General features: G+C 42.3%; 1 protein-coding gene across 2 annotated transcripts in view; it reads left to right on the forward strand.

Moving 5' to 3' along the window:
* Positions 1 to 6,454, forward strand: part of LOC132466140 (ganglioside GM2 activator-like) — a 7,122-nt gene extending 668 nt beyond the window's left edge. For both annotated transcript variants that reach the window (XM_060063188.1, XM_060063189.1), the window contains exons 3-4: positions 3,037 to 3,219; positions 4,645 to 6,454. In XM_060063188.1, the coding sequence (XP_059919171.1) occupies positions 3,037 to 3,219; positions 4,645 to 4,800 (339 nt within the window). In that variant the 3' untranslated portion in view covers positions 4,801 to 6,454. The remainder of the gene's footprint in view (positions 1 to 3,036; positions 3,220 to 4,644) is intronic.
* The last annotated feature ends 5,862 nt before the right edge of the window (positions 6,455 to 12,316 follow it).

Here is a 12,316-nt window from a genome sequence, read left to right on the forward strand (position 1 = left end):
TGGTTAGGAGTGCAATGGGTGCCATCAATTACATACATTCTAGCAAAACATTTTAAATCATTTAGTCAATGAAAGTACAAATAAATTATTGATATAAATGGTGATGGGGTGCTTGCTAGTAAACCTCAAGGGTAGTCCTGACATCTTGTCAGAGTCACAGCAACATGCCAGGCATCAAGTCGCAGTCGCTGCAAAATGCTAGGAGCACGGGCCGATGATTATCTACTCCATCTACCCTGTGTTGAGCTGCAGGTAGTTGTTGGACAGCTAACTTTTTATTGCAGTCGGACAGGATTCAACCTTGAGGATCTGGACGGAGTCATTTTGATTAAACAGGAATTTCGATTTCAGTGATGTCCGCATAGCTGTGGAAGCTGATTCCGTAGCTGCGGATATGTGTAGCATGTCGATTCCGAACCGCAATGAAGGACAGACCCTTGGTGGATACCACAAGTAGGATGCAATGTTTTGATTTCAGATTCTTCGTCGAAAACAAATTGTTCTCCATGAGATAAGATCTAAACCAGCGAAGAGCAGAACTGTTAATGCCATCATAGTGTTCAAGACGACGATGAAGAAGAAGCCTGTGGTCAATTGTGTCGAGGGTAGAACTGAGGTCGAGCAACACAAACAGAGATTGCGTTGCTAGCTTGTATTGACTACTCTTGTCTCAGCAGTTTCAGTTGAGTAGAAAAGTCATGAACTCAGTTTGCAATGGTTCGAAAAGGTTGTTTGTTGTCAGGTGATCAATGGTTTGTTTTGCAACAATCCTCTCTGGTTCTTCAGAGAGGAAAGGAAGATTAGATATAGGCGACAGTTGCTGGTTAATTCATGGGGCCTCTACGAATAGTCAAATCTCCTAACCTTTTGCCTTCTTTCCTTAACCTTTTTTAAAAATGTCATCGGGTCAAGGAGAGATGAAAAGGTGCTTCCTTTCGAACATAGGAAAAGACAGCCCTTTTTTTAAAGACATGCGTCTTTGCGTAGTCGGTGAACTTCGTCGGTGGCATGTTGCTTTAAAGAATGCCACTCTAAAGGATTATGGGATACCACTATTTCTTTTCGTAAAGGTTGCTCAGGAGTAACATATGCTAAAGGAGGATTAAAGGAAGCATCAAGGCTCCTTTCCTAAGCATTTTTTTAATTCGAACCACCTTTCCATCAAGTACTTCCGGGTCATCTCGTTAGGGAAGGAAATTTTCTATGCAAAAGAGAGAATTTGTAGAGGCCAATGGTCTAAGCCAGGCTTCCTGAGTAGCTGTTTTATCACTGCAGTTTTGAAGCTAACAGGAACAGTTCCAGTAGACAAGAAGGTTCATGATGGGGACTTTAGCAGATCCCATCCTTGGAAAGTGTTATTTGAGAATCTTAAAGTTTGTAGGGAGAGGATCCAGCGTACTGGTTGTGGGCTCAGATGCCTGCATTACTTTTGTATGTTCATCCAGAGAGATTGTGGCAAACTCAATTGCTTCAGGATGGACACGTGGTGCTTGCCTCTTCAGACGGTGAAGACAAGGAGTCTGGCAGGCATTAACTTCTTTATAATGCATGGTACTGCAGTATATGCTTCATTATGCAGAATAGAGAAACGCTTCTGTTCCGTCTCCATCTTCAGAGCAGGGAGAAGGGCTTTTTTGCATTGCATTTCAGTTGTGTAAAAGATCCACACCGTTACTACTGTGAGCCTCATGTGGAACTTGCGCCTTGTGTGTCTGTGTCTGTATGGGTGATCTTCTATCAACCACTTGAGGGTTACTTGAGTCATTGCAGGCTGAACTTGTGACAGAAGGGCCCCATTGATATATCCCTAGGCTGTTTGGAGCAATAAGGTCACACAAGTACACGGGTTATTTTGATTTTTTTTTAGCAAAGGTCCACGCAATCCAGAAGGACTTTGCGTGGTTGAAGAATTTGTCGATTAGTGTGTATATTTCAAACATTTGGTGAAAAATCCATAGCTTCAGTTTAGTCTCTTAATGACCGTGTCCTTGGAATGTATTGTATATATTTAACATGTATAAATAAGAAAGAAAGAAAAAAAAGTCTTCCTTCAATGTCTGTCACTGGGGATAGCAAAAAAATGTTCTGTATGGGACAGTAACAAGACAGCTCTGCCAACATCGACATGTTGGTGGATGTGTGGACGGGATTGCTGAATAAGTGAGCAATATTTTGCCTCGGGTTACCATAAAGACCTACCCCGATCAGAAACCATGGTGTGTCGAAACAATCTGTGATGCACTGAGCAAACGCGACCGCTGGATCACTGCAAAACTGCATAGGACCTACAGAAATCAGTGAACAAGGCAAAAACACGGTAATGACCGTATTTTTTGACATGATGGCAGAATTCGCACAGAATAAGCATGTCATTTAGTCTGCCACTAAATGAAAAACACTATATGCTATGCGTCTTGATCCCTTTAAAGGAGGACCAGAAATGTACTGTTCACACAGACACATTCACCACTAGTTGAATATGTTGTGTAACTTTGTGTGTGAAATTTAAAAAAAACAACTACATTTATTCTTTCTACTTTACATAGTTCTCTAGACTGAGTTTAGAAACACTTGTTTTGGCTTTTAGCTGTTATAGACTATAAAGCGGACTTCTCCATCTTTTATTCCATATCCTCTTTGTTGTTCTATAGTTCTGTGTCACATAATGTAAAGTCGCTGACTCAAGCCTTCAAGTTTCCGTGCCTACCACTCACTGCATCCTTTCTCATCCTTTTTCCTCGAATGTCATACGGAAAACATTTGAATGAACCCCTACTTTGACTAAGCTCAAGCTGGGTGTCTAGGCGGAAGGTTTGAACTCCTGAAATTGCGAGCTCCTTCTGTCTCATTCTGCTGCATCCAGCTGTCTTATCTATCTTGTCCCATCATTTTAATATGATTGGATAAGAGACACACACACACACACACACACACACACACACACACACACACACACACACACACACACACACACACACACACACACACACACACACACACGTTCTCTTTTACCATCTCCCTCTCCTTCCCTTGCAGGTCAACATGACCCTGGAGAGGGAGGTAGCGGGGTTCTGGGTGAAGATCCCATGTTTGGACGAGTTGGGCAGCTGCCACTACCCGGACGCCTGCTCCATCCTGGACCAGCTCATCCCCCCGGGCCAGGACTGTCCCGAGCCACTCCACACCTACGGCCTGCCCTGCCACTGCCCCTTCAAAGCAGTGAGTTTGTGTCGCTAGTGCACACATTTACAGTTACATTTTACATTTAGGGCATTTAGCAGACGCTTTTATCCAAAGCGACTTACAATAAGTACATTTGTCACAAGAAGTGCATCAATATATCGCTGTCGGCACAGTAAGGATGTTCATAGAACCAAGTGCAAGTACCCCAATCGCTAGGCTAACCGATTCCCCGTGTTACAGCCATGATAGCAGCTACTGCAGTTGCTACACAGTTAAGTACTAGGATACAATACAATACAATACAGTGTACAATGGTCGCATGTACACCTCATAATGGTAAATGGACTGCATTTATATATTGCTTTTTGTAACCAGATGCCACCCAAAGCGCTTTACAATCTTGCCTAACATTTACCCGTTCATGCTTACATTCACGTACCGACGGCAGCGTCAGCCATGCAAGGTGGGGAGGTATTTATTTGAACACAGTAAAAACAGGCCTATTGGTGTAGTACCGTTGTACTGAACTGAAATTTGTTCATGTGTTATTAACCAGTAGTAATCCGCTATGAGCTTTGGAACGCTGTTTTTCATTGGGGTTCATCTACATTGTTGAGGTATATCCTGAATTTGCACGCATGCACTTTTTCAGCTCATACCCATTTAATTGGGATCAAATGACATGTTCCTTTTTAGGTTATGAAGTCTAAGAATTCGTTATTCTCTTTAGTCTTGCTATCAAACATTAAAGGTAATGAACCAGAATTTGAATTTCAATCTTGTTCTACATGAGGTGGGTCCCCCTGCCGATGTGGAAGAAGGCCTCATTGCGTGTGGAAGTGTTTGTTGGAACTGAAACCCCTTGTCTCTTAAGTTTTCAGTGGTCATGAGACTTGGTTGGTCGCTGAGAATCGCAGAACTGAAAGCGTTGAACTCAGAAGAGTGAAATCAGAGATAAGGGCACATCATTCAGTTCAAAAATAACCATTTTAGAATGTAAATCATGTATCTTTCAATGAAGCCTTCAATCAATATTTGAGTAGCTATTAAAAAAAATTCTGCAGACCAGTTTTGAAAAAACTGGGCAGAGTAGCTAAAACTGTAATCTGAACAATTAATAGATAGACAATATTGGTTCTTTATATACATGTGATAGTTCCATCAGAGATGGAAATAATGTTAAGAATTATGAGATTTCCTGTTGGATGAAATTCTACAGAAGCAGGCAGAAGATTTATGGTGTTGTTTTGAGACACACTTTATTAATACCGGTACATAGATGTGAAACTGAAAACTATCACATGTATAAAGGACACGTGTTCAACAAGCTTGAGAGAGTCCCAGGCAAGCACATCTTGAAGCCGATACAAGAGACAGTTCTAGCACTGTTTTTAAATCATCTTTACGGACTCCATTCAGACCTGTAATAATGAATCTGATACTCCCCTCCCCGTCTCCTAGGGTACCTACACTCTCCCCGAGTCTGACTTCTACCTGCCAAACACGGACCTACCGTCCTGGCTGACCAACGGCAACTACCGCGCTCAGGGCGTCCTGGGGTCCAAGGGCAAGGAGCTGGGCTGCCTGAAGGTGGCGCTGTCGCTCCACTCCGGGTAGGACCAAGGCTGTCCCAAGGACGGTCCTCCTGGGGGGGGGGTTTGGTTTACTCGGCACATTTCGACTATTTCAATACTGGAACCAATTTATGATGATGTTTTGTATTGTTCTGCTTTTACTGATTGATTTTTCTATTTTAAATTTTTTTTAAAAGGAAGGTGCAGGAAGTGCACAGGGATACGGGGGACAGTGAGGTTACGCATTGATTAGTGTAAACTGACTTTAAATAATTATGTTTAATAATAATGTTAAAAATACTATTTTTATTCTTATTTTCTGTTGTTTCTGTAGCACATTGACACCAAAACGTCTCTTTGGATGCATGAGTTGCACACTCGTTTGGTTAGATTGGGAATGAGATAACTCAACTTTGGTACGAAAATGGGCTGGTTTATGTTGAACCCAAAATAGACTTGAACAGGTCTTTATATTAGCTTTTTTAGCAGGGGCGTAAGCTGCTTAGCTCAGGCAGAGGGAAAAAATAAAGCTGCTCAGATAAAAAAAAAAAGAGGTAATATACGGGTTACATTCTCTATTAACATTAAAGCTTATGGCTGTCTGAGCTTGTATATGATACTTTAAGTTGATCCTTAGCCTACTATAACATCACACTTTCTTTAAGGGCAAAGCTGTGTTTTTATTGGAACACTTTCCCACACACATTTTAGCCTATACCCATACCAGGTAAAAGGCAGGTTGCTTATGCTCCAGATGGTGTTTAGCTTTGTGTAAGGTGCGTTCACCTTAAGAACGAGAATAATTGGTGCATCACAAATATACATTAACTGTCACTGACCCACACCTCATCAAAGCTCCATAGTGCCTTGCTCCAGGGCACCTTATCAGTATTAGTGCTGGAATAGTGGCTAGGGCTGTATACAGTCGCATCTTTTCTATGCTTCATTGTGCATTACTACCATCTGTTGGGCAATGATTGACCTGTTTGCTTGGATTTATGGTATTATAGAAGTTGCATCTAACTGTTCGGTTGCCCCACTTAAAAAGGTGGCAATTACATTAATTACATTTACCATTGTAGGGGATGAAAGGAGCAGGTCAAGCAAACAGTCATGTTTCTTTAAAAGTGTCAAAAATGGCTGCCAGGTTCCTATGATATACACTGGATGGATATGGTTGATGGGGAGTTATTTGTATACGACCAAAACACATGTAGGAACTTTTAGATATTTAGCCTGTAATCATCTTTGGATACAAAGTTAAATGTTTAATTTTGTTTTTTTATTAATGAAGATTTAAGCCCACACGCACAGATCTAAATGATTGATCCCTATTCTCTCTAAATCACTCTTAAACTTGAACTTTGATCAGTTGTGACACGTATACCAATATCAATTATTCTGCATGTATCTATAGATCTGCATGTAACTATAGATACATGCTTGGAATTGAGAAGAACTGATAATAAATGTAATGAAATTATGTGATGAAATCTATGGTGTTTTTTAATTTCTCTGTAAATGCCTTGCTTTGATATTTGAGATCTCTGGAAAACCTGCTGTGTGCCAGGATAGATGATGTGTTCATTTATTCAAAACAATTCTGGTTCTTCCATTGTTAATGCAATAAAATCACCTAGAATCATAAAATATATTTTTTTAAATATGTTAATCAACAATAAACATTTCATTATGTTTGCATTTGTGAATTTGTCTGTGCTGACACTTGATGAGGGTGATTAAGGCCTTTAAATATATAATTAGCTTGTCTTATTGTTTCACCAAATACTTCACTAACCACACGTTTAGTATTTTATTTTTAGTTTGCCTAGAAATGTGTCATAGTGACAACTATAAAATGGGTAAACTTATTCCGATGCTGTTAAGCTACATGACCACTAGGAGCAGTCATTCTTCAACATTAGCAATAGATGGACTAGCTTGAACAATATTCAGTGTGTGTGCTTTTGTAGTACCACATATATTCGCCTGCTGTTCACTGCTATATGCTTACGATTAGTAAATTATCCAAACTGAAGTACAGTGTGTGTGTGTGTGTTTGCGCGTGCGCATGCATTCCAGTCATTCCTGATTTACCAGGGTGTGATCCAGGTTCAGAACTCCAGATGTGCTTAAATTCCCCCCGCCCCTGTGAACATGCTTGATTTATGGTTTGTGTATATATATATAAATATCATATATATTTATAGTCCTCAATTGCCCCCTGGGGACAAATAACGTTTTTTTTTAATTTTGAAAAGTCTTGAAGCAGATGTTTATAACACAGGTATGTTTTTATTCTGTCAACACTTCATGTAAACATACAAGTTTAGCTCTTTTTTACCTAACACTGCATGCAAACCGGCAAAAATTACACACTTGAAGAAAATTACCTCAAACTCCATTTCGCTCTGTATCTGTTATTATTTAGCAGACGTAATTATCCATAGAGTCTCCAAGTGAATGATGTCACTACTATCTACATGAGGTATTGGTTTGGCAAGGACGCACATGCAGTTTAAGATGCAGGCACTGGGGGATTGAAACCTTTCGGCCTATCCTCTCTATCCTGGCTTTGATTTATTTTATGATTTGTATGGGACCTATAGGGCTTTTACCAGAATGCATCATAGGAATTGTGGTTGGTGACACGCCACCCTATTTAGAGGACTCGGGAGAGTTGTAGCGATGTAGAATCCTACATCAATGCATATTACTTAACGTAGTCTATTGAATAATTTTAAATATCTGTCTTGACAATATCAATTATTTCCGAATTAATTACTACGCAATCACCAAAAGCTAAAATCCTATGCTTTCAGTCGAAATGTACAAGCCCTAGATTATTTATTTATGGATGGCCAATGTCGTTTGCATTGTCACTAAAGGGTCGATTTGGAAATGGGTCAATCAACTTCACACCTTATGGTAAAATAGGAGCCCTTTCAAACAGATACGCTTTGTGTGAAACCCTGGTGCATGCTCTGTCTGCAGAGCGAGAACAGTTTACCAAACAGCCAGCCAACTGCCCTTTCAGCCCTCTAATTCTTAGGTTAATCTTCTGTACAATAGAGCGGGGCTATTTCTAGAGCTGCCTGTGTTTATAGGAGGTACTAACATCCAGCACCTAACTTTCTCTCTCTCTCCCACTCACACAGACACACACACACACACACACACACACAGACACACAAACAGATTATCGGTCACTGTCAACTCAACACACACGCGCAGACAAATTCTTGCTCTCAACTTAAACACAGACGTACACAGACACACACACACACACACATACTGAAATGGACATCGCCCAAACAGCTAGACGCACAATTTCACACAGCCACTCTACTCAGTTTCCATCTTTTCTCTCTCTCTCTCTCTCTCTCTCTCTCTCTCTCTCTCTCTCTCTCTCCCTCTCCCTCTCCCTCTCTCTCTCTGTCACACACACACACACACACACACACATCCATGCCTCAAACGATGTAAAGGCAGCAGCATGATGGAATCTGAAACACTACGTTTTGTAAAGTCAACTATTTATAACTGCGCCTCCCCCCCCGCCCACTTCATAACTCAGCAAGTGAGAGATGCAGCACCAGTTGTTGTTAGCAACGCAGAGAGAAAAAAAGTTGAACACTTTCCACAAGACGGCAGCTGCCGAGATCTCTGTTACCCATCAGCCCCACCAACTACAACCTGCTGTTAACCATCAGCCCCACCAACTACAACCTGCTGTTAACCATCAGCCCCACCAACTACAACCTGCTGTTAACCATCAGCCCCACCAACTACAACCTGCTGTTAACCATCAGCCCCACCAACTACAACCTGCTGTTAACCATCAGCCCCACCAACTACAACCTGCTGTTAACCATCAGCCCCACCAACTACAACCTACTGTTAACCATCAGCCCCACCAACTACAACCTACTGTTAACCATCAGCCCCACCAACTACAACCTGCTGTTAACCATCAGCCCCACCAACTACAACCTGCTGTTGTTGTTGATGATGATGAAGATGTTGACTACGGACTGCAGGTCACAGGAAACAGGGAAGGATTAAGTTCTCATGCCCTCTTGATGTGTTGTTCACTGTGGTATGAAGTAAACATTGGAGTGATAATTATGCGGGACAAGTAAAAACAAATCACTGAGCAGGCATATTATTGCCAATCCACAGTGCCAGTAGCGGACGTATGGCCCTGTAATCCCACAGTTATAACACTGTTATACTGCAGTATACGGTATAATACTAGGGTGTACTTATTACTCACACCTTCAGACCCCCACTGCTATCACATTCACTTCAGATCTATTTTGAGTCATGTTGCATTGATAATATTTATCTCCCTCAGGTCTCTCTCTCTGTTGACCTTTATATCACATGGATGTGGTGTATGGTATTAATTTGTCTGTGTCAGATATACTTCATATTATATCCATATTGCATTACTTAGTTCTTGATGTTGTATATATGTATTCTGTAGGGTATGATCGTTTGGATGAAGGTTTTCAATATAGGCATTTTCTGAAATGTGTGTTTTTCTGCGGGGACAGAGGTCATGCTACTGTGGTTCTTAGGCCCAATCCCATTTCTAGACCTTACCCCTAACCCTTGTTTTGAAGGGGGAAGGGGAAGGGGGAAGGGGTATAAATGGGATTGGGCCTTAGTCTCAGAAAGAACCAGGAAACACTTGTCTTCTGGCAGATTAACACTTTCTGAGAGTTTAACTGAGCGGCAATGCTGCCGGGAGTTTGTGTGCGATCAGATTAGGTTCTCTGTAATCCGATTAGATGGTTTAAGCAGTGCAGAGAGAAGTGGTGGCCTAGCTCACTGGCTGTCTTTGTTGTTGTTGATGCTTTTCTGGTCTTTCTTTATTTCTTTCTTATATTGTTATCGTTTATTATTTTGTTTGTTTTATTGTTGTGATTTGTATTCCTTTTGTTTATGTCTGTCTGTCTATGTGACTGTATTTTTTTTTCTTCTTCCTGGCCATCTTTCTGTCTTACACTCATGTATTACATGTGTGTTCTTCATGAATTTGAGTGTGTGTCTGTTTGTGTTTGTGTGTGTGTGTGTGTGTGTGTGTGTGTGTGTGTGTGTGTGTGTGTGTGTGTGTGTGTGTGTGTGTGTGTGTGTGTGTGTGTGTGTGTGTGTGTGTGTTCGCATGTTTTTGCTCACGTGTATGTTTAACAGGCTTTGTGCTGCTGCATCCCAGCGAGGGCATTTAGATCTCTAAAGAGTGCAGCTCTATGGGGCATTGAGAGCTCTAAAGAGTGCGGCTCTATGGGGCGTTGAGAGCTCTAAAGAGTGCGGCTCTATGGGGCGTTGAGAGCTCTAAAGAGTGCGGCTCTATGGGGCGTTGAGAGCTCTAAAGAGTGCGGCTCTATGGGGCGTTGAGAGCTCTAAAGAGTGCAGCTCTATGGGGCGTTGAGAGCTCTAAAGAGTGCGGCTCTATGGGGCGTTGAGAGCTCTAAAGAGTGCAGCTCTATGGGGGCGTTGAGAGCTCTAAAGAGTGCAGCTCTATGGGGCGTTGAGAGCTCTAAAGAGTGCGGCTCTATGGGGCGTTGAGAGCTCTAAAGAGTGCGGTTCTATGGGGCGTTGAGAGCTCTAAAGAGTGCGGTTCTATGGGGCGTTGAGAGCTCTAAAGAGTGCGGCTCTATGGGGCGTTGAGAGCTCTAAAGAGTGCAGCTCTATGGGGGCGTTGAGAGCTCTAAAGAGTGTAGCTCTATGGGGGCGTTGAGAGCTCTAAAGAGTGCATCTCTACTCGGGCGGTTAGAACCTTCCTGGCTCCCTCGTAGCCAGGTAGAGGTAGCCAGGAAGGCCTGCGGTCAGCCAAGCCAGTGCCCACTGCTTTAAGCTCCTTAAACACCAGAGTGTACCGCAGACAGTCCTGGCCCGTCTGAGAGAGGAGCAGGGAGCACATGATATGGCTGGTGCTTACCGAGTCCTCCAATTCCCCCGGGAGGGTTAACGGGTTGAACCCGGGGCACGGGTTCTGCAGACTAAATCTGTAAGCCCCGTCTGGGGGCTGATATCAGACACAACGCTGTGGTCCTCTAGTACTATCTTATCTCTTATCTCTAACTGGCCTTATCACCTTAGCCCTTTTCCATCAAAACAAATATAAATGTGCCTGCCTACACACACATCCACATATATATGCACAAACAAAGACTCTACCTTTCACACACAAACCGCAGGCTTGCTTCACAATGTCCCTCTCTGCATCTCTTTTATCTCCTCTCTTTCTCTCTGTGTACCTCTCTCGCGCGCGCACACGCTCTCTCCGGCAGCCGAACTGTCCGTTTTATTTGTCTACTGTGTGGTGGGAGGCGGTGGACGACAGGGAGTGTGCCCCACCACACAAACACAGACTCCCATGCACCTGTGGCCTACTGCGCCATGATGTCACCGGGTAAAAATGTGATGTTATCTGCACTTATATGTTTTTCTGTTTTAGGGTAGGGTACCTGTTCTCCAACTCTGACGGACACACTTTGGGGGGATGGGTTTAGTGGGTAAGACACAAGGGGAGAAGGAGGTGAAGGTGTCTAACAGGTCCAGTGTACCTCACACTTAGATACAGGGCTGACTACAGTTGAAAACACCTGTGACTGAGTGACTGGGGACCCAAGGAACGCTGCCCACCTTGTGCTGATAACTGTAAACTAAATGCTGCGCTGCATGTAGGTCTTCATTAAATAAATACAAAAACAACGTCAAATTTTTTGAGAAAGTAAAACTTTATTTTTTTTGTGTTTTTAGGTGGAAAGTTATAAAGGCATTTGATTCTCTTAGAATAAATATTAAATGAACAATAAGAGTTGTGCAATAGAAAGTATTCAACAAAAAGGAAAGGTTGTTTATTGGTTTTGTCCTTGATGTGCTCCGCTTGTTTTCACACAGTGCTGAGGTCAGCACAAGCAGCCTGCTGTGAGCCCTTCAGAGGTCTTTCCTCCGCCATAATCTTAAGCGGTAACAAATGGAACATCTACATAATCATCAAGAGAAACATTACAATGCCCCCAGGTGTTGACAGTATTACCCAGGCCTTATTAGTGATAACGTTCCTCCCCTCAACCTGATTAGTTATTCTTTAAACAAGAGAAATATTTGGGCTTCTGTGGCGCCGGGCTGAGATGTCTCTTCTCCTGCTGGGGTGGAGGTATGTGGAGTATGCAGGAGGGCAGGCGGCTCTCTTGGGGCAGGGCCCCAGTCTGCTCTGCTGGGAGAATGTGCACACTACGCACCCACCCAGACCTGGAAGACCAGGAACCAATTAACAGAGCCCTACTCTATGTCTAATTCATAGATTCAACTGACTTTGATGTTGTTGCATTTGCTGGTTCGTTTTGGGTCTCATTTTAATTGAATTAAACCTACTAGAAGATTAAGATGGAAATAAATAGATATCTAAATATTATTGAAGTTATTTTAGTTCGACATAAAAATAATATAAAATATCTATAATTTTTTTGGTCAAATTGTCAAAAACATTTGATACATGCATTGGAAATGTGCCAATGACATTCACACACACGCACAAACGTGAC

The sequence above is a fragment of the Gadus macrocephalus genome, chromosome 10, assembly GCF_031168955.1.
Source record: "Gadus macrocephalus chromosome 10, ASM3116895v1".
In the NCBI taxonomy this organism is placed as follows: domain Eukaryota; kingdom Metazoa; phylum Chordata; class Actinopteri; order Gadiformes; family Gadidae; genus Gadus; species Gadus macrocephalus.